Raw genomic sequence first — 22,422 nt, 5'->3', positions numbered from 1 at the left:
CTAATAGAAAACACCCATCCCACCAAAAAGTTGTAGAATGTCTGGAGAGCGATGAACTTTATATATACATTACAGCACAGTGAGGGAGGGAGGGTTAAGGGCCTTGCTCAGGGGACCAACAATGGCAACTTGGCAGTACTGGAGCAGTACTCATCTTGGCAGTACTCATATCAAGTACTCAAATCAATCAGGGTGGGTACATAACACACACAGAGACTTTAAATTCTTTAAGAGACATTTATTAATGTTTGAAAACCAATACCTATTTCAGTGATACAAAAGTGCTATGAACAACAGTATATTTGGGTTTTTTTTTTGCACAACCTTTATGCCACATAAGAAGCAAAATGGCTCTATACCCACAGAAAAGCCACTAAAACGCTAAAACATGAACGGATTGAACTCTGCTGCTAGGACACAGCAGCTGCAATAGATTCAGCTCAGGCACCAATGCTGTGAAAGATTACCGCTGAAATTGACAGAAGCAGGTAGCTACACCTTGATCAGATTACACTCCGTGTGCTGCTTGTCACCTAAATATGAATTTGACATCAATACGCCTGAGAAAAAAGAAAAAATCACTTCCTGTTTGAACGTTTTATAGTAGCGCACTTGGACACAGTTTTACAGCACTGAATAATTTACGGCATTTAAATAACACACAAACAAGTCTTATGTAGGTTCGGTTCATTAACATAATGTATTAAGACACCAAGTCAGCATCAAAATCTAAAAGAATGCAAATGTTAAAGAATACAATTGAAATGTAAACACTTTCACCAATAGATATTGTTTCCTATAGGACCACAAAGCTACTGTCCAAGTGATTGCATATACTATTGTTCAAAGTGGAGCACATGTGATGTTCTTCACAAAACAACAACAAAGTTTTTTTTAACCCATTGTGGTGGAAATATTGGCTGAAGAGCTTTCTTGCTCTCAGGGCACTGCGATGCCTGTATATTTTGGACTAGTCTAGAATGTAAAGCATAACCACTGTTCAAGAGTACAGTAAAGTAGCAACCAGTGAGAAGACTATTCATGAGCAACTAAAAAATAAATAATGTGCTAAAGTCTAAAGAACAGTCACACTGAGCCTTCATGGCAGCCGGGATTGCCATTGATGAGGCTGAAGCTGGCAACGGTGTGATTCTGCGTGCTTTTGAGTGAGCTCAAGCGTGTGTTGCCACGTGTCGTATTTTTCACGTGCAGTGGCAGAAGAGGGCAGCAGCAGCAGATCTGTTTGTTGAACTGCTTCTGGAAACTCTTGCTCAGCAGGTAGAGAGCGAAGGGGTTGACGCACGAGTTGGTGAAAGCCAGGATGCGGGCAGCCACGCTGGTAACAAAGTGCAAAGTGGACGTGTCCACTTCAGAATAGTGGTAGGAGCGATACAGGTAGATGACGTGACTGGGGAGCCAGCAGATAGCAAAGAGACCCACAAACACCAACACCATCTTAGCCAGACGCTTCCTTGACTCCATCTGAGGAAAATGTAGAACAAGCTTCCTCGGTTAAAAGATATATAGCAGACAAAAGGCTAAATCCCATATCCCGTACTATACAAATTTGATTACAATTATTATAACATCAGCGATTAATGCTCTGGGCTGTCAAATCAAATTTAAGTTGATTTGCCAATTCAATCAATTTAAATGTATTTGTAAAATGTACTTAAAATACACGATTTGCTTATGTGAACAGTCTTGTTAAAATATTTAACAATTACATTTTAAGATATCAATCCATGGTGTCACATTATTGTACACAGAGACAAAATGCCATGAATTGACTTCATTCAAATGTGTACAGTACATCATCTTTGTGTGAAAGAATTGAGTAGCGTTTAATAGCGTCCAAACCGAATAGATATTTTCAATTCAAACTCTGAGCTCACATCTAAGCTGAGATTCAAACCCATGACTTCTGTACTTTGCTACACATTATTTTACCACTGCACTATTCTGCCATACATAGAACACCGTGTGTTAATCGCCTAAACATCTTCCTCATATTTCACACCGTAGCTGGTTTTCATAAATACACACATCATTCACTCTGGCCATTAGAACCATACTGTATTTAAACTAAATTCGATATAAGCAATGAAACCACTTAATATTTTATACAGATCTTTATATAAATCTGACTGAACACATTGTTTTTTCATCATATTAACAAGGTAAAGAAAATCGTTCTTATCCAATTCTCTGTAGTATTTCTTTTCAACACCATTATTAAAAGTTCCCAATTCTGGGCAACAAAAACTCTAAAATTTTATTTGTGAAAGAAATATTGTTTGTTTAAAGGCACTTAAGATATTTCTTTAATTTGTGAAAGAAATATTGTTTGTTTAAGACACTAAAGAAAGTGAAATGAAGAATTTCCAATTATGGATGTGAAAGAAATGTTAAATTTGGGGAAATAAATGGAATTCACCAATAGGCCCCTTTGCACGGATGGTATACAGAAGTGTCCTTGACTGGAGACAGACATTCCTATTATTTTATTATCTTTTATATAGTAATTTATTAGCATTGTACAACACTTCCCAGGTTTGTTTATTTGCACAGACAAAATACCTGCCCCAGTTTTTGACACCATCACTAGACTTTCACCACCATAGCATTAATCTACGGACAAACTATGAACTTTAATGACTACAACGGTCGGCTTTTATCCCTAATAACTAGCATATTGTCCATCTCATAATATTTAATGCCTTTTAACTCCATGGTTAAATGAGTCATTTGACATTTCATGATTTTTTTTTTCCTTTTCCCAAACACACTCATTCTTACCTCATGCATTATTAACCAGGACTGAACCAATTACTGATATCAAGATTGTTTAAATCCATTGTTCACATATACAAATAGTGTTTTCATGCTATTCATCAGAATGTGCTTATACATTCAAAGCGTACACAGTGACTAAAATATTCATACGCGGACAATGCAGAGTGCTTAATTACATAGTTCCATTCATTACAATCATATCAAGATCATGTTAATTAGACTTGTGTCTCTTTTCACAGTTTTTTTTTTAAATCTCCATTTATAAATGATGACATTAATATAATAATGTCTCAGAACATTTCTAATTAGAACTTACATTACACTTGAGTCTTTTTTTTAATCATTACAGATTTATACAAAATGATATGAAATGCTGCAATAAATTGTTAAAACTGTGCTGCGTTTTGCTGTAAATATTCTGCTTAGATCTTGATATATGGTTTCTGATGAACTGCACATCATGAAATTTGCCATCATTCTTTTCAATGGGTTTTGGACACTTATGAAATCAGTGTGTTGGAAATATATAGAGTTGTGCAGGTGTTTAGGGATTTTTTTGGAGATCAAGCAAGAGTTCATGGATTTTTGCAGATCTTGTATTTTAATTTTCAGAATGTATTTTTGTGTAAAAGCAGAGAAAATGATTTACAGTTTGTTCTGTAAATCTAACAATAGCTCTATTAAAAGACAATTCCACCGCATCTCATCTGCGACTACTGAATATAGTTTAACCACAATAAAATAAATAAATAATTAATTTAAAAAAATGATTGACAGGGTGCGGTTTTCTCTAAGGAAAGTTTTCTCTAAGTGTGTGGGAGAATCTTCAAAGACAGGGTACTTTTGCAATCTGAAGGGCAAATAAATAAGAGAGGCTGGTGAAGGATTGACTGCATAGAGCTGCTGTAAAAAGGAACTCTCTGAATTGTAAGTAACTGTAAATTCATTGGTGAGCTTGTGTCATTTTTAATGAGTTAAAAGTTCGAATCGTTCGCAATTTGCTGTGGTAGAAGAGCAAGAAAAAGTTTCTGGACATGAATGAATACAAATCTATTCCAAAAATACATTATGCACTTACTAAAATAACACTTAATAGCAGCATAATGGTGTGGAAATGAAGGTATTGATAATGAAGAGATTTGATGTTTATGTCCTCAAGTATTTCAGATTTCTCAGAAATTGTTTTGTTTAAAGACAGTTTAATCACTAGATGAATTCTCACCTGTCTCCTAATAGGCATCTTCCCCTCGACTGGCAGATTAATTGTGCTCCTTATCAGACTCCTGGCGATGAAGAAGTAGTACACAGAAATGATGAAAAGGGGGATGACGTAGAATATAAGAAAAGAGGCCATGGAGTGGATTTTAGGGTGCAGGTCTCCTGTGTGGGGATACGGGGCACATGTTTGAAAGGTTTCATTGGTCTGCATGATGTGAAAGGTATGCAGGTCAGAGAAAATGGCTTCGGGGATTGCCAGAACCATGGACAAGAGCCAAATAGCAGAAGCTTTCAAACTGATCTTTGCCGTAGCATGAGAGGTTGGGATATCCATGGGTTTCACAATGGCTTTGTATCTGAAAGAGAAGGAGAACTTTACAGACTTGTGTATGTGTAAATGCACTTTTACAAGAATACTAAATAAATAGCGCATATGTTGCATACATTATGACGTCATAATGTATATGACGTGACACACGGCTAAGTATGGTGAGCCATATTCAGAAATTGTTCTCTGCATTTGACCCATCCAAAGTGCACACACACAGCAGTGAACACATACACACACACTGTGAACACACACCCGGAGCAGTGGGCAGCCATTTATGCTGCGGCGCCCGGGGAGCAGTTGCGGGGTTCGGTGCCTTGCTCAAGGGCACCTCAGTCGTGGCCGGCCCGAGACTCGAACCCACAACCTCAGTATTACGAGTCAGACTCTGTAACCATTAGGCCACGACTTGCCCATGACTTGCCCATTATACATGTAATAAATAAAATTCAAATACAAATCAATGGAATTGTGTATGGGTTTAAAAAAGAAGGAATTCCAAGACTGTGAGCAGATACACAATAGTGTGATTCTGGTGGTCTATTATTTCTTAGTACTTGAAATATTACTGCCTGGAATAATGTTTTTTCTCATCTGACATCCCAGCAAAGCAACCTTGTGCTCTTGTTATCAAGAGCGTCTTCTGTGCTTCGAAATCTTTTAATTACACACAGGAAACGGTTCAAAAGAGAAAAGGGTCTGGACGAGGTATAAATGCTTCCTTTGACAGATTCATCAGTGTGTGAAAGCTGTTACCTTTTAGCATAAGATGATTGCTACTTTCACTGCCACAAGGCCGCTACCCTAATGTGGTATTTTACACTTCATTTATTAGACTTTCATGTAGACAAAGACTACAGGTAAGTGCAAGATTTAATCAGCATCGAATCATCAAATTTGTATTTTCTGCAAAGCTGCTCATGATGATTAAACTAATGTACTATACTGAATAATGAATATTTGTCTACGTACACTATTAAAACTCTCATAATAAAAATCTGATAGAAAACATCTCATTGCTTCTGCATTTCCTGAAAACCACCATCAAATCATCCCTCAAGGAAACTTGATAATGAGAGCACTTACAATCAACCATGTAATTTTATAATGAGCAAAAACTGACATCAATGCCATCATGCGGTGAAATTATTACCTAAGCCTTAATATAGTTTTTTTTTTTTTTACAGCAAGAGATCTGTTGCGTGTTGTCTGTTGTGATGTAAAAAATGACAGAAAAATAATTATATAAGAATCACAAGGTATAAAATTTAAGTGAAAACAATCAGAGAGTGAAAACTGCTTACGTACGTGTGCACACCCTTTTATAATTAGGTATGTCATTACATTTAATCATGTCATCTGTCATCAATGAAATGATTATGTTAAACCCCAAACAAACCCCTGTTTCTGTAAGAGTTCCTTTTTGCAACCCTACTTTGCAAAGAGCTGAAAAAGAATGTGTAGTATCTCATTTGATATTAAATCTCATCCGGAGAGCAGCATAAAAGATTTTCCATAACATTAACTGGACCAAGGAAGGGAGTAAAGGTCATCATTATCAAATAGACAAAATGAAGCAGAACAGTGATGTCACCAAGAATAGAAAGTCCTTCAAACATTTATAAAAGGAGAAGATGAAATGTTACCAATGAGGTTGCCAAGAGACCTACAGCAACATTAAAGGTGCTACAGGAATATACTGTATGACAAGTAGTGATTACTCTCTACATGTGACAACATTCCCTCATATTCGACTCATGTCTGAGCGATGGGGTACAGATGGCTAGAGAGAAGCCTGTTCTCACATGTAGGTAAAACAAAATCACACCAAAACATGTGGTAAAATGTATTACGGACTACTGACTACTGACCAATTGCAAAAAAGTATAATAATTTCGTAATTCTAAAATTTATATTAAGAACAGGACACCCATGGTGAAGCACGGTGATGGTCACATTACGCTGCTAGCTGCTTGTCTTCATCCAGAACTGGGGCTTTCTTTTTTTTAATCAAGGCAGAGGGAATCATGAACAGTCAATTTTAGTGCAAAACCTTTGAGAGTCTGCAAGCAAGCTGAAAATGAAAAGGAGTCTCACCCTTCAGCACAACAATGACCCGGAGCACACATCCAAATTAACAATGTAATGACTTAACCCAAAGATCAATGTTTTTGAAAGAGCTAAGCAGTGCTCAGACCAGAATCCATCTGAGAACCTGTGGGGTGAAATGAAACAGGCTGTGCACAGGCGATGCCCTTACAATATAATGAATGTTGAGTGTTTTTGTAAGAAAGAGCTGGAAAATAATGCCAGGTCAAGATGCTGCTGATTCTTAGCCAAAAAAAGGGGAGGCTCTTAAACAAAAAAGTGAGTAAGTGTAATAAAAACAAAAGAAGCTTTGACAAAATATTATTTTAGGGGTGTGCATACTCATGCAACTCAGTTATTTCAGGGTTTTTTTTTTGTGTGTGCTTTTTTTTTTTTTTTTAGAAATAACTATAGTCTGGCTTGAACACTGACTTCTAAAGATATGAAAAAAGAAATGGATAGTTAATTAAAAAAATCAATAATACTTCCAATGAAGTACAATCCAGTTCAAACCAACACAATCAGACAATGCTCTACACTGTAAGCATCTGTATGCACACGGATAAATATTACTTCTAATGCTGGGCAGAAGAAGCCGGGCATGACATTAGGCTTTTATTTCCATCGTGTTGAGACATGGACCACACACATAGTTTGGACAATCTCAGGGGACAATTTTCCAGTGCATAAACAGAGGTGGATATTTGCACACACTACTCACAGAATGGTGCTCTTTAATTAACAAACATTAGACAAGAGGTCATTATTAGTCTGATGTCGACATGTGCAGATTGACAAGCAAGATATAACACCAGGCAAAACAGGGCTCTAGTGAAGATACCAAGCACCAAGATATTTCGACCAAATAAATGGATGTTTCACCAGATAGGTAAAATTTGATTGGAAAATTTGCTTAATGTGCGTAATTTTTAACATAATTGTGCATGTAAATTTAGGGATGTTTTTATGTTTGGAAAAGTAAAATATTGTGCTATAAGACACAGCATTTCTAGATCTGACTGTATTGCATTTTTTAATTTTCTTTCTATTCCTTTTTATGCATTCTGGAATTAGGTGTATTTGTAAAAATGTGAATAAAATAATTTCTATCTTAATTTTGTGATTCAGAAACTAATAATTGTAATAAACAATCTCTTCATATGCTTAATTAAAGATGACATACCTGATAAAGCACGATATGCTTTCTTTGTTTCTTTTTTTTTCTTCTTCACATTTTTTAACTTTTGCTTTTATTTATTTTTATAACTGCTTATAATACACATAATGTTAAAAAAAATTATTAAAACTTTCTAGAAATTTGATTCATAATTAGAACGTGATGCATACATTGATGCATGATCTGGGTCAAATTCATTTTAGTATATCTTAGTAAAAAGATGTCCAGAAATATTACAATGTATGACTTTAGGGTCTTGCTTCCAGAACAATACATAGCTGTATCCCAAATCATGCTATCACTTACCTGTCGGCTGCCAGCGCGGTGAGGGTGAATACTGACACTCCAACTGACGTGAGCTGGATAAACGGGATGAGTTTGCATCCTGTTCTTCCGAAGAGCCATTCATCAGCCAGGTACCGGCTGGCGTCCACGGGCGCGCAAGTAACAAGCAGCAGCACATCTCCGAACGCAAGGCTACACAGGAACAAGTTGGGGACGTTGCGCATGGACTTGACGGCGCAGAATGTGCGAATGAGCGTTACGTTGCCTACAAGACCCACTACGATAATCAGCGCGTACGCGGTTGCGATCGCGACTCCTGCGCCCCACATCGATCCTTCGCGCGCGTCCGGATAGCTCCAGTGCTCCCATGAGTCATTGGAAGCAGACTTTTCCTCAGCGGTAGAGGTAAACATTCCCTCTAAAGACATGGTACACCAAAATAGTCGGTTACTCCTTTAGTAACTATTTAATCCTCTTGGTGATTTTTTTATGTTTTTTTTTTTTGTTTGTTTTGTTTTTTTTTAGTTATTTATCTACTTTACTTTGCGCATTTTACAGTCTCTTCAAGGCACTTTCAAAGTCGCACGATTCCAAAGTCGAAAGCAGAAGACAGAGGAAGAAACCTGACGCTTAATTTCGAGGTTTCTGTTCAGGTGCGTGTCATCCAGAGCGCATACTGTATTAGGGGAGCGCTTGGGTTTGGATATGTAAGGCTTATGTGAGCATGCGCATCATACAGAGCCCCCTACCCCTACTTCTTTTCTGTCATTTACAACTGGAAAGTCATACTGGCGGTGTGGGGGTGTACTTCTGTGGTTTATGTATGTTTCAATATAACATCCACATGAATGCCAGGACCCAAGGTTTGCCCAGGGCATGACACTGCACTCGGCTCAATTCCCTTTTACCCATAGTGCATCCTTGTGCCACCTCTTCCCCAGGTAATCATCAGACCTGGCCAACTACTTGTGTAGGCTTACTGTATGTGCTCACTGTAGGCATATTTGGCCATGGACAGGGGTCTACACAGCCCGATTACACAGCAATGTGTGATGCTCAGAGAACTTTCTATCAAAACCAGCAAACTGTTTCAGCAGTTTGTGCTACAGTAGCTCTTCTGCTTGATTAGATCCAGACTAGCTAGCCTTCATTCTTTACTCACATCAATAAGCCTTGGACACCTATAACCCCGTAACCATTTCACTAGTGTACTGCGTCAACTATCTTTTCAATTCAATTCAAGTTTATTTGTATAGCGCTTTTTACAATAGACATTGTCTCAAAGCAGCTTTAGAGAACATAAACACAGAGCAGAAGGTAAACATAATTAATGATGAAGGAAATAATGAATAATAAAAGAAATAAGAATTAACAGAATAAAAATTCTAGATTATTATTAGATGTATATAGTTCACAGTGTGTATGTATTTATTCCCCTATGAGCAAGTCTGAGATGACTCAGGCAGCAGTGGCAAGGAAAAACTCCCTTAAATTGGTAATGGAAGAAACCTTGAGAGGAACCGGACTCAAGGGGGAACCCATCCTCATATGGGTGACACTGGGGTGTGATTGTAATATACAGTCAGTTAAATGTTGTATTGGTGTAAGGTTCAATGACTTCTGATCTCCTGAGTACCACAGAGTCTAACTGGAGATGTCTCAGGATTCTTAGAGTCGGCCTCGGCTCAGTGGACGTTTAAAGGCTTCGTCCCACAGAGGACGTTGGGAGCTGGTACAGTGTCTGGATGCCTCGGGATGGGTACAAAGAGAGAAGCAGTGGAAAGGGATTAACATATCTGCTGTTCATAAAAATGTGCTGGTCTGATGTACTGGTGCATGATATTATGGGATGTATTATGTGTACGCCTGACTAAAGAGATGAGTTTTTAATCTACATTTAAACTGGGAAAGTGTGTCTGCGCCCTGAACACTATCAGGAAGACTATTCCAAAGTTTGGGAGCTAAATAAGAAAACGCTCTACCACCTTTAGTAGACTTAGATATTCTGGGAACTACCAAAAGCCCTGAGTTTTGTGATCTCAGAGAGCGTGAAGGATTGTAACGTGTTAGAAGACTAGTTAGATACATGGGAGCTAAACCATTAAGAGCCTTGTACGTAAGTAGCAGCAGTTTGTAGTCAATTCTATACTTAACAGGTAGCCAGTGTAGAGATGATAAAATTGGGGTTATATGGTCATACTTTCTTGTCCTAGTGAGAACTCTGGCAGCTGCATTTTGGACTAACTGTAACCTATTTATTAAAGATGCAGGACAACCACCTAGTAATGCATTACAATAGTCCAGTCTAGAGGTCATGAACGCATGAACTAGCTTCTCAGCATCAGATACAGACAGGATGTTTCTCAGCTTGGCAATGTTTCTAAGGTGGAAGAAGGCTGTTTTGGTAGTATGGGCGATATGATTTTTAAAAGACAAGTTACTGTCTAATATAACACCGAGATCTTTCACTGTCGAGCTACTAACAGTACATCCCTCTAAATGGGAGTTAAGTTGTGAGAGTTTATGTGCACTGGTTTTTGGACCTATGAGTAGTATTTCTGTCTTATCGGAGTTTAACAATAGAAAGTTGCAGCTCATCCAGTCTTTTATCTCTCTAAGGCACTGAGTTAATTTGGACACTGTGGCTATTTCATCTGGTTTTGATGAGATATATAACTGTGTGTCATCAGCATAACAATGGAAACTAATCCCATGTCTTCTAATAATGTTCCCTATCTATGTTTGAAATAACAATTAAGGCTTCTTGACTTAACTTGAGTTAACTTTTTGTTAGGTTCTAAACACTGTGTCCCAGGAACAACCTACAGCCGGCTGTTTGGGAGATGCTCGGACCCAGTCATCTACACATCACAATTTGGTTATTATCAAAGTGTCTCATATCCTTACGCTTACCCATTTTCCTTTTTCCAACACATCTACTTTAAGAACTGACTCTTTACTTGCTGCTTAATACAGTATATCCCACCCTTTGACAGTCACCATTGTAACAAGATAATCAATGTTATTCTCTTCACGTGTCCTTGTTGTTGGATCGGTGAATATTTTGCTTACTTTATTGGTATAACTTTACTGTTTTTGGTTGTCTTTCAGGCCTCTTTGAGGTAGTACAGGGCCAGGACAGATCATCCCAGGAACCTGAAGTTTTACATCTTTGGGGAAATGTTAAGTGGTTCATCGTAGGCCAGATTTCCCATTATTTTAACCATTTAAAACGTTAATTCCTGTCATCTGTACAAAGCATTTATTAAGCATTTAGCTAAAATTGCAGTTAGCTATCATGTTTTCCTACAGCTGAAATTAAGAGTATTTCAGTAAGTCCCTGAGTCTGTCATTCCAAAACTTTGGTGCACTTGTCATGATGTTTTCACATTCAGAAAGAAAGAACAGAGGATGTTATGTCTAATGGAGAGTTTGTTGAAATAGAAAAGAAAACCTGTTGAAAGCAGTCTTTATGTAATAGCTGTTGAAATGGTCCATCAGAATCACGAGTCCAGAACTTGAACAGTGCATGAGCCAGGGTAAAACAGTGACACCAATTCGCTCAAATGGAAGCAGTTACTTAAGAGAGCTTAGAATGATGACATAAAGTGACCAAAATGTTGAAAGGTTGTCACTCAAGAGGTTTGTTCATTTGCCAGTTCATACACCTATGACCTAATTTACTTCAATTCACAGCACAAACTTCTGTCATCACAAATTGCAGTTTACTCTAGCATGCAGACACACACACATACACACACACACACACACACACACACACACACACACACACACACACACACACACACACACACACACACACACACACACACGCACACACACACACTTCCATAGCTATAGCAAATAAAAAACACACATTTTTGGAACAGGTCTAAAGCTGCATCCAAATCTACATACACCTACGCTTAAGGCGTTCAAATGAAATTCTGCACAAGGTGACTATATAAATCCTTGTGTTAAGTCAGGTACGTAGGATATCTACTTTCCTTCCATACAGTCAAAATAATATCTCCAAAACTAATAGATTTCAGCATTTGTTTAATTTTCAGTGGGTCAACCTTGCATTTGGTGATAATGCCTTTTCACACACTTAGGGTAGCTGGCCACAAGTTTCTCACAATACCTGGTGGATTTTTTGCACTGGTATAACTCAGTCATCGTTCTGGCTCCGGTTTCCAGTGAGATTCTGGACATTTACTTAGTTGTCTTTGGTGGTATGCTTTGAATCATTGTCCAAGTTTGAACTTTCTGTGTGATATCTTGTGGCTTTGCTGGAAAAAAAAAAACAAGTACAGAAATGCATCAGTCTCTGTTCCAGTCCCCCACAACATGATGGCTATTGTATGCCAGTCTTTATGTATGGGCTTCTTTCTTACACAACAGCCTTTCAGTCAGTAGTGATGTAGGTCTCTCCTAATGATGCACGTACATACTTTGGTTCTTTTGTACTTTGCCATAAAGGTTTTGAGGTCTATTTTAAATGCATTTCACATGGTATTAAAGGCAAAAAGCTCCTTTTTCTTAAGGAATCTCTTTTTCATAGCTAGATGTGTTTGATTAAATCGCAATTATGACAATAGAACAATTTTTACATCTATTTCTGGAATCTTCCTGGGTGTTTGGAGGTTGTATGTAAATCAATTAACCCACTGAAATTCTGATATAGTGAAATAAAGCTAAACTAAATCTGTCACTAAAACATCGCCTCTGACGTGAATAAATCAGACGTCCTAAATGACATTGTACATTACATTAAGTAGATTGTATTCACAGGATAACATGTTGAGAGTGAGTGTTTGTGCAGTCTGCCTCTGTGGAGCAGGACAGTGTGGACAACAAGCATGAAATTCCCTGATGAGCAGTGTCTAGAATATCTTTAGCTGAGACCCAGAGTCTCTCCTCAGAGCCATGTCCTTCCTAGCATAAGATTTTGTTCAGTATGGCAAGTTTGGTCACAAGTTCTCACAAATTTTTATCAAGGTCTATCATTTTTTTACATAAAAAAACTGCACTTTTACCAAGGTGATGTAGCCTTTTTAATCTGCACTGTTGATACTTGGACCAGCTGATGAGTAAATAAGTAAGAACACATTGTCCAGCTTTATTTTCAATGTTCAATTTATGTTCACCTTTTTTGACAATGCTTTAAAATACTTTATGTAACTGTGCAGGGACTAACAATAACGAACGGGTAGTTCTTCACTTCAACACGTATATTATTTTACAATTTTAGTACACAGAAATTGTTTGCTCATTTTAAACAAAGAACATTGTCACAAGATGGAAGCCAAAATGTAGGTAGGTACAAAAAAAACAAACAACCCTAGAAAAATTAGTATGTTAACATTTCCCATCAGCTCCAGCAAGTCACATGACTGTGTAACATGTCACTAATCACACCCCAGGTCATGATCTTGCTATATCCTTGCACAACGATCTGATCTCCCCTTCAGCCACAGCTCGCAACCTTGGGGTAACCATGGACAATCAACTGTCCTTTTCCTCTCATGTTGCTAATGTGACTCGCTCATGTCGGTTTCTTCTCTACAACATTAGAAGGATTCGGCCATTTTTGTCCACACAGACTGCTCAGGTACTTGTTCAGTCTCTTGTCATTTCTAGACTGGATTACTGCAATGCACTGCTGGCAGGTCTACCTATGAACGCAATCCGTCCTCTGCAAATGATCCAAAATGCAGCTGCCCGGCTTGTTTTCAACCTGCCAAAGTTCTCGCATACCACCCCGCTGCTGCGATCCCTCCACTGGCTTCCGGTAGCTGCACGCATCCGATTCAAAACACTGATGCAGGCCTACAAAGCCAAAAATGGACCAGCTCCCTCTTACCTCAAAGCCCTCATCATTCCTCGCACTGCACCCCACAACCTCCGATCTACCAGCACTGCTCGACTGGTTCCACCATCTCTCAGGGTAAGAGGCAAGTATACTACAAGACTCTTCTCTGTACTGGCACCAAGGTGGTGGAATGAACTTCCCTAGAGGTCCGGACAGCTGAGTCACTGGCTATTTTCAAGTGGCGGTTGAAGACCTACTTATTCAGGAAACACTTCAACTAGCACTTCTTTCCTTATCTTTTGCATTTAATCTTTTGCCAAATGCTTTAAATGTAAATGTCACTAATCACACTTTTTTTTGTGTTACTCCTTTTTGTGTTGCTCATGCATGGGCCTTCAGGTAATGTTTAATCCTGGTTAACATTTTTTCAGCCTACAGGAATATAACAATTCAGAATAGAAAGTACAAAACATAAAATTGTCATTTATATTTGTGCCTGGGGGGCACAGTGGCTTAGTGGTTAGCATGTTTGCAGGGTTGGGGGTTTGATTCCTGTCTCCGCCTTGTGTGTGTGGAATTTGCATGTTCTCCCCGTGCCTCGGGGGTTTCCTCCGGGTACTCTGGTTTCCTCCCCGGTCCAAAGACATGCATGGTAGGTTGATTGGCATCTCTGGAAAATTGTCTGTAGTGTGTGAGTGAATGAGAATGTGTGTGTGTGCCCTGCGATGGGTTGGCACTCCATCCAGGGTGTATCCTGCCTTGATGCCCAATGACGCCTGAGATAGGCACAGGCTCCCCTTGACCCGAGGTAGTTCGGATAAGCGGTAGAAAATGAATGAATGAATGAATGAATGAATGAATGAATGAATGAATGAATGAATATTTGTGCCTAATGAACAAGCCAGAGACAAGTGGAAAATCTCTCAAAGGCAATATGAGGAAGAAACCTTGAGAGGACCAGACTCAAAAGGAAAAACACATCCTCATCTGGGTGACCTTGAATCTGTGTAAAACCTCATTCTCAATGGCGATACATAAGCAACATAGTGCACTCGGTATCCACTAGGTACAGTACACACTGTATAGCAGTAGGGGTTAATGTATGTATTAATATATACATTTTATAATCAAATATAAAATACTATCTGATACGGTCTTGAAATAAATATTACAGTGTTTATTTTGATCAGACGCATTTATTGATAAAGTCTATTTTTTCCTAATGAAACCCTTTGCCTATATATTGTAAAAACTAGGGCATTATAATGTGGGGCATTAAAACATATTCTATTTTGTGAGAGGTAGAGGAAGTAAAGAGAAAGCTTTTAAAATAAAAAACAAACAAACAAACAAAAAAAACATATTGGAGTACCATTGGAGTTTGTGTGGCAACTGGTGATAGCAACTGGGATAAAACATTACTGTAGGTATGTAAAGAGAAATAAATACAAAAAAAAAAAAAAATTAATCAAAATTGGATTTTATTTAAGAAAGCAGTATTTTGTTTTGAAACATGCATGTTTTAATATTATACAAGTGAAAGGTGCTAATGTTAACGTTTGTTTAGTTTGATCAGTAGTTTTGCTAACTAGTTTTTCTAACTAGTAAACTAGTAACTGGTTTAAAGTATTTAACTAGTATTTTATAAAAAATAAGAAAAGTGTTAATAAAGAGCTCTTCATTCATTACTTTTCAGTTCCTATATAGTTATTGTAGCTCCTTCTCAATTCCCCAATTTCATGAGCACAAGGTATCCTGTGAACTGGCCATTTATAAATATGTGGTGTTACAGTTATCTGTAGGAGTTGTTATACAGTATAGAAAATCACAATACCACAACCAGCCATCAAAATGTGTGTCCTAGCAGCTAATCATAACCTTAAACATACTGTATGCAGTCCTTATAACACAATTTGTCAGCAGTCATATAAATATTTTGGATGTGCTTCATGGAAGAATAAATGAATAAATAAATGAAAATAATAATAATTTATGTAAGAGTTATGCAATAAAAAGGGACTGAAACAAAGTGGTGAAATCCTGAGCACTGTGATTTGCTTGCAAAAGAACAGCCTGGAGACTGTAATAATGTCCCAGAGCATGAATAGCTTCCACATGCTGTGAACTGTCAAATAAAAGTGGTGTGCTATCTCCAAAGGCAAGCTAATCTAGCATGATGGATTGAAAGTAGAGAGAGATGAATAAGGATAGGCAGATAGTGATCTATCTAGACTAATTATTTGTTCCTGAACCCCTGTGGCATGCCTGTAATTCACGCATGTCACCAGGTTCCTCTTTCAGGCTCTTTCATCATGCTGCCCAATTAAATCACACTTCCAATTGAATAACAAGCAAACGTAAGGATACTACATAGACACAAATCTGCTCATATAATTCTTTTTCTGTACGTATCAAGAAAGTGTGGGTTTTAATTAGGCCAATATATCCTGCAGCTTCTTGATTGGATGAGTAAAAAGCAGCTGGGTTTTGTGCCAATCACATTTGTTACCACACTGTGCAAGGTCACTGTTTTCACACCGGTAGCTGCCAGCAGCACAGCAATTGTCAGAGACTGAGATGTTGAGATGTCATTGTAAAGTGTTTATGCACATGCAAAAGTTTTTTTTACATGTATTAATTAGCAATTATTCATTCATTCTTTACTGAATATGTAGCCTGCATCAGACAGTTTGTATGTGTCTGAGATTCTTAAAGTGTGATAGCACATTAATTCACAATTCTGTTAAAAAACTCCACCGATTAAAAAAGGTGTGTAAACAGGAGTGTAAACAGAACATACATGGATATGAGTAAATATAATATGCATCATTTTATTCCATAAACTTTTTTAGTTTGAATTTTATAGGTTAAACTTAATAGCGTGATATTTTTCTTAGATTACTCAGTAATGGATAACCAGCAGCAGGAGAGAGCAGATCCCTTGCATTGTCTAAACCAATTACATTTCCAATTAGATGTAATGCAGCCCATTACATGTTTTGTGGGAGGTAAGTTTCAGGTTTTCCATTAATCACTTTCTGGAGAATGAAGAACAGAAAGCCTTAGATACTAGAGGTATTACTGGAACTGAGATGTTGAATCACTGTTATTTTTAACTAGTTCAATATTACTACACCATTTAGCCATATTTACATGTGACATTTGGCACAATTTTACTACCAAAATTACCTTAATCCCTCATATTCTATGTGGGAAAGTGTATTTTTATCCCCACTAGAAGATGACTTAATGGAATGGGTTGGATGGAGAAATACTATTCCGCATATACTTTCCTAGTCGTTTTTCAGGTTTTTCAATCCCTGTAGTCCAGGATGTGATGATTGGCCTTGGAGGTAATACCATACCAGCAAGCGTATGAAAGTGTCCATGACACCCTGTGGATTGTATGAACTCTTATATGAGTTCATATGATACTCTTGTATGAGTCTTTGGGCATTCATAGACTATACCTATGTATCTATTAAAATATTTAAATGTCATGTCAGGGATGTCAGAAAAGTGTTACAGAGACTGTGGCAGTACAAGGATAAAACTGAAAGCAAACAAATGTGAGATATTGGCAACAGAAATCCATTTGGAAGAGTTGTATCCACCAAAGAAAGCAAAATGGACCATTGAAACACTGCTGGTGATGACACCATGTGATGGGGTTGTTAAGATACTATCAGCAGTACATGATTGCATTGCACTTTGCCCCCTTTATGACGTGACTAATGGACCTGTCATGGCAACAGAGGAGACGAATACACAAAAACAAAAAAATTGAGGAAGCCTTGGTGCCATACTTTGTCTGAAAGAGAAAAAGAAAGTGGAAAGCTCTGTGTTATTGCATAAAGGTCAGGTCATTGACAGCATTGTTAAGAAACTGTCACATCCACCGATGCAAACTGTAATTTCTTGCTCATGAATTGGCATTAAAAGGTTCAGTCACTACCTTTACTATGCTCCTTTTTTTCACTGTCTACAGTGATTATAATTTTCTTCTCCTTCTACTGTACACTTGGCTTTTCCCGGTACAGTTTGCCACAGCAAATCATCTGTTATCACCTAACTCTATCCTCTACTAATTACCTTAATGTCCTCTTTCAACACATCCATACTGTATATCTCCTCTTTTGCCTTCTTCTTGACCACTTACCTTGCAGCTCCATCTCCAACATCCTTCTACCAATATAACCATCTCCCTTCTCTGTACATGTCCAAACCACCTGAGCTGAACCTCCTTCTGATGTGCTTGTTCCTAATTCTGTCCTTTCTCACATCCTCATCTCTGCTACCTCCATCTTTGCCTCATGTCTTTTCCTCACTGCTACAGTCTCTAACCCATACAGCATAGCTGCTTAAACTACTTTTACACCTTTACATTGATTCCTGCTGACACTTTTTTATCACACAACACTCCTGACACTTTTCTCCACCCACTCCATTCCCCCTGTACTCTCCTCTCCACCTCTTCTCCACACTCTCCTTCACACTGGACGGTTGGCCCCAAATAGTTAAACTCCTTCTCCTTCTTGAGCTTAGCCCCCAGTAGCCTCACTGTTCCATTACCCTTTCTCTTTTTCAAACACATGTACTGTATTCTGTCTTACTACCGCTAACTTTCATTCTTCTTCTATCCAGAGCAGACCTCCACCTTTGTTTTCACCTGCTTCCTACTCTCACTACAGATCACAATGTCATCCATAAACATCATTGTCCAGGAAGATTCCTGTCTGACTTCATCTCTCAATCTGTCCATTACCATAGCAAACAAGAAGGGACTCAAAGCCGATCCTTTATGTATCACCTCCACATTGAAATCATCTGTCTGACCTACAGCACATCTCACTGATTCACTGTAGAGGTGTAGAGTATTGTAGTATGAGTAGTGTTTGTTGATTATTTCACTCGCTTTGCACAGGCACAACCAACTGCATCAAAGTCAGGCCAGATAAAATATTCAATGATTAGACATGTTTGGAACTCTTTTTACAACTGAACAGATTTTGCAGTGTGGCTGGTTCATGAACCACCCCTTACAACCAACTAGAACATTTTGCAAGAACTGCAAGAATTCTCTGTAGTTGATTAGAACTGTAGATGTACGGAAGTAATAAGCTTTTCCCGTTTTGTCACTCACCAAGATTACCTGCCAACATGTTGTTCATCCTTCTGGCTGATGCAGATGGAGGAAGTCATATCTATGTGCAACACTGAAGTCAAGGAATGAAAGAAGCATATGCGATCTATTATGTTGGCAGAGTACAGAACACAGTTTTCAGTTCTGGTGACTGCAAGTTAGTCCAAACCATCAAAGGGATGATCTGGAAAATTTAGTAATGACAGGGATAACACCATTTATACTGTAGAGATAACACCATTTATACTGCAGATACATTCCTACCTATGACCTGACACCTAAACATGGGAAAGGGTGATTGAGACTCATGTACTAAAACCTCCCACTACCTAGCGCTGCTGAAATGAGATTCAGAAGGAGAAAAACACCCTTAGTTTGTAAGGAATGCAAAAAAAACAACTCAGTGAGGACCCGAGAGGAATATTGATTGATTCTGAGAATGCACTTGAAACCCAACTGGTAGAGGAAACACTACATCTCTCAGAAAGATCACGGAAATGGTCTGTAATGCTTACAGGTAGTGGGATATGGCTCTTGAACAAAACATCTAACTTTTGAAGTGTGTTGATGGGAGGTATGTTGAGCTGGGTTTTTTTTTGTTTGTTTTTGTGGTCTGCTCTAAAGTACCTGAACACTTCAGTATGGGTGGACATGGGGAGCTATAAGACATGTACTCGATCTGTTTGAGCCATTGTTAACTGATAACTGAAATGTTATTGCTGAGGAGATAATGTCAAGTCTGTAATTGGGAATCTGATATAGACTAGAGTATTTGTGTATATCTAATATTTATTTATAATATTATAATATTTATTTTGGAGCACATTTCACAAGCTGGTTGTACTGGGCTCACTGTAGTACAATCTATCCAGTTTGCTGTGTATGTTTCAGGTGGCATGATATTTAAATTCAATTTATTTCTATTGTGATTTTAACAATTTAAAGAAGTTTGGAAACAGAAGAGAGATAAAATAAATAAGGATATAATATATAATAATAAAAAATAAGGATTAAAAATAAATAAGTGAATATACAATTCACCGAACCCCTCATCCCCCCACAAAACTGCTCCCCGGGTGCCGCAGCATAAATGGCTGCCCACTGCTCCGGATGTGTGTTCACTGCTGTGTGTGTCCACTTTGGATGGGTGAAATGCAGAGAACGAATTCTGAGTATCGGTCCCCATACTTAGCTGTATGTCACGTCACGTCATGTAAAATTATTTAAAAAAATATTAACTTCAAATTTAAACTATTATATATCTATCCCTATCCCTAATGAGCAAGCCGACAGTGACGGCAACAAGGAAAAACTCCCTGAGATGATATGAGGAAGAAACCTTGAGAGGAACCAGGCTCATAATGGAACCCATCCTCATTTCTATGACACTCTACAGTCAATAATGCAAATGTAATTAATGTCCTTGCTACAACAGTTTATAATTGTGCAACCAAGACCTCCTAAGAAACTAATGGGTCATCATAATCTCTGAGTTCAGCACAGACTTGATTGCTGATAAAGACCAGACCATACAGCTGACTGACCCAACATTGTTTCAAAGAAGGCATGACAGTCTCCATGACAGGGTGGCTACATCCACAACAATCCCATGAGACACTGGCTGACCATGTAGATCAATCCCTGGCAGGGTGACCGCCAGGCAACAAGACTCCAACTAGGAGTAGAACATCAGGGTTGACGAAGTAGCTTCATAAAATGAGACGATCAGGCTAGGAACTCGGAATACAGGGAGCTCGGGAGTGGCATATATAGCTCGACAGAGAGAGAGAAAAATTGTTAGGTATGATTGTAATCAGGTTATGGACAATGTAAATTATGTGCAAAATGCAAGACTAGCTATGACAGCATAACTAAAAAGCTAGAGCCAAAATGTGTGATAGACATGAAGGCTTCCTGGGATGTAAAGTGTCCCACCACTCCACAGTCTGGGTGGTAAGCTGACAGCATCCAGACATCCCAGTTCACAAAACACTTTATGCCCATGAACCCTCCAGATTTACTCCTTTACATAAGAAAAACTATTCATAAATAGCTAGACTAAAAACATGTGTTTTTAGCCTGAGTCCCAAACACTAATTGGAAATCTTTTCCATGACTGTAGGGCTCTGTGAGAAAAAGCTCTGACCCCTGCTGTAGCCTTTTGTACTTGAGGTACTACCAAATAGCCTGCACCTTTTGATCGAAGTAGGCATGAAGGGTCATAAAAAAATAAAAGATCTCTCAGGTACTGTGGTGCGAGACCATTAACTGCTTTATAGGTTATTAATAGTATTTTATAATCAATGCAGAACTTGGCTGAGAGCCAATGCAGTGAGGATAAGATAGCGGTGATACATTTATGTTCATATCTTCTGGTTCTAGTTAGGATTCTAGCTGCTGCATTCTGGACTTGTTTATGCTCCTACTGAAACATCCAGTCAGTAAAGCATTACAATAATCCAACCAAGAGGTAACAAATGCATGAACTAGTGTTTTTACATCAGGTAATGTAAAAGTTTTTTACCTTAGCAATATTTATAAGATGAAAGAAGGCTACCCTTGTGATATTATTTATGTGAGCTTCAAATGAGAGACCGGTATCAATAATCACACCGAGGTCTTTTACTGCTGCATATGATGTAATAGGATGACCATCCAGAGTAGCTCTGTAATCAGAAAGCTTACTTCTGCCTGCCTGTGTATCTAGTGAAAGCACTTCTGTCTTGTCAAAGTTAAGCAGGAGGAAGATCGTAAGCATCCACTGTCTAATGTCCTTCACACAATCTTAAATCTTATTAAGCTGGTGACTCATATCTGACTTAGCTGAAACATATAGCTGCGTGTCATCAGCATAACAGTGGAAGCCAATACTAAGTTTACGGATTATTGCACCAAGGTCTAGCATATACAGTATAGGGAGAAAAGCAATGAGTAAAAAACAGAACATTACCTTAGTTTGTTTAGAGTGGTCACCATTTAGATCTACGAAATCAATGTGTCAAATTAGACCCGATCCAGGAGAGGCTGTCCTTTAACACCAACAACATGTTCTAGCCTATCAAGTAGAATAGCATGGTCAATAGTATCAAAAGCTGCACTAAGATCGAGTAATACTAGTAAGGAGACACAACCCTGATCAGAGGCCAGTAACAGGTCTTTTAAAACTTTAACCAGTGCTGTCTCTGTGCTCTGTACAATGGGGCCTAAATCCTGACTGATACATTTCATGAATATTATTCCTATGTAGGTACTGTATGAGCATAACTGCTGAGCTACAACCTTTTCTAGGATCTTGGAGATAAAGGGGAGGTTTGATATTGACCTATAGCTGCACAGCTGGCTGGGGTCGAGGTCAGATTTTATAATCAAATATTTGATAACAGCTAGCTTAAAATATTTCAGCACAATATGTCATTTGCCAGTTTATGCTCATCTTGTATTATTTGCTTTGTCAATTATAATACAGGTTACTTTGTGTATAAAGAGAACCCTGTTCTATGCAAGTCGACATGACACCCGAACATGTGTTACTCTGTCTATTCTTTAAATATCCATCTTACCCTTTCTCAGGG

The 22,422-nt window shown here is 38.2% G+C and overlaps 1 protein-coding gene across 1 annotated transcript; it reads right to left on the bottom strand.

Annotated features, from left to right (window-relative positions):
* Positions 1 to 257: 257 nt before the first annotated feature.
* Positions 258 to 8,546, bottom strand: grpr (gastrin-releasing peptide receptor). Its single transcript, XM_027168689.2, has 3 exons — positions 7,914 to 8,546; positions 4,019 to 4,370; positions 258 to 1,482 (listed from the first exon to the last, which is right to left on the bottom strand). Exons 1-3 carry the CDS (start codon positions 8,318 to 8,320, stop codon positions 1,087 to 1,089), a joined length of 1,155 nt encoding a protein of 384 aa, XP_027024490.2. The 5' UTR covers positions 8,321 to 8,546; the 3' UTR covers positions 258 to 1,086.
* Positions 8,547 to 22,422: the final 13,876 nt, after the last annotated feature.

This window comes from Tachysurus fulvidraco, chromosome 1 (assembly GCF_022655615.1).
Source record: "Tachysurus fulvidraco isolate hzauxx_2018 chromosome 1, HZAU_PFXX_2.0, whole genome shotgun sequence".
NCBI lineage: Eukaryota > Metazoa > Chordata > Actinopteri > Siluriformes > Bagridae > Tachysurus > Tachysurus fulvidraco.
The sequence above is the reverse complement of the archived record's forward strand: the minus strand, read 5'-3'. Positions and strand labels throughout refer to the sequence as shown.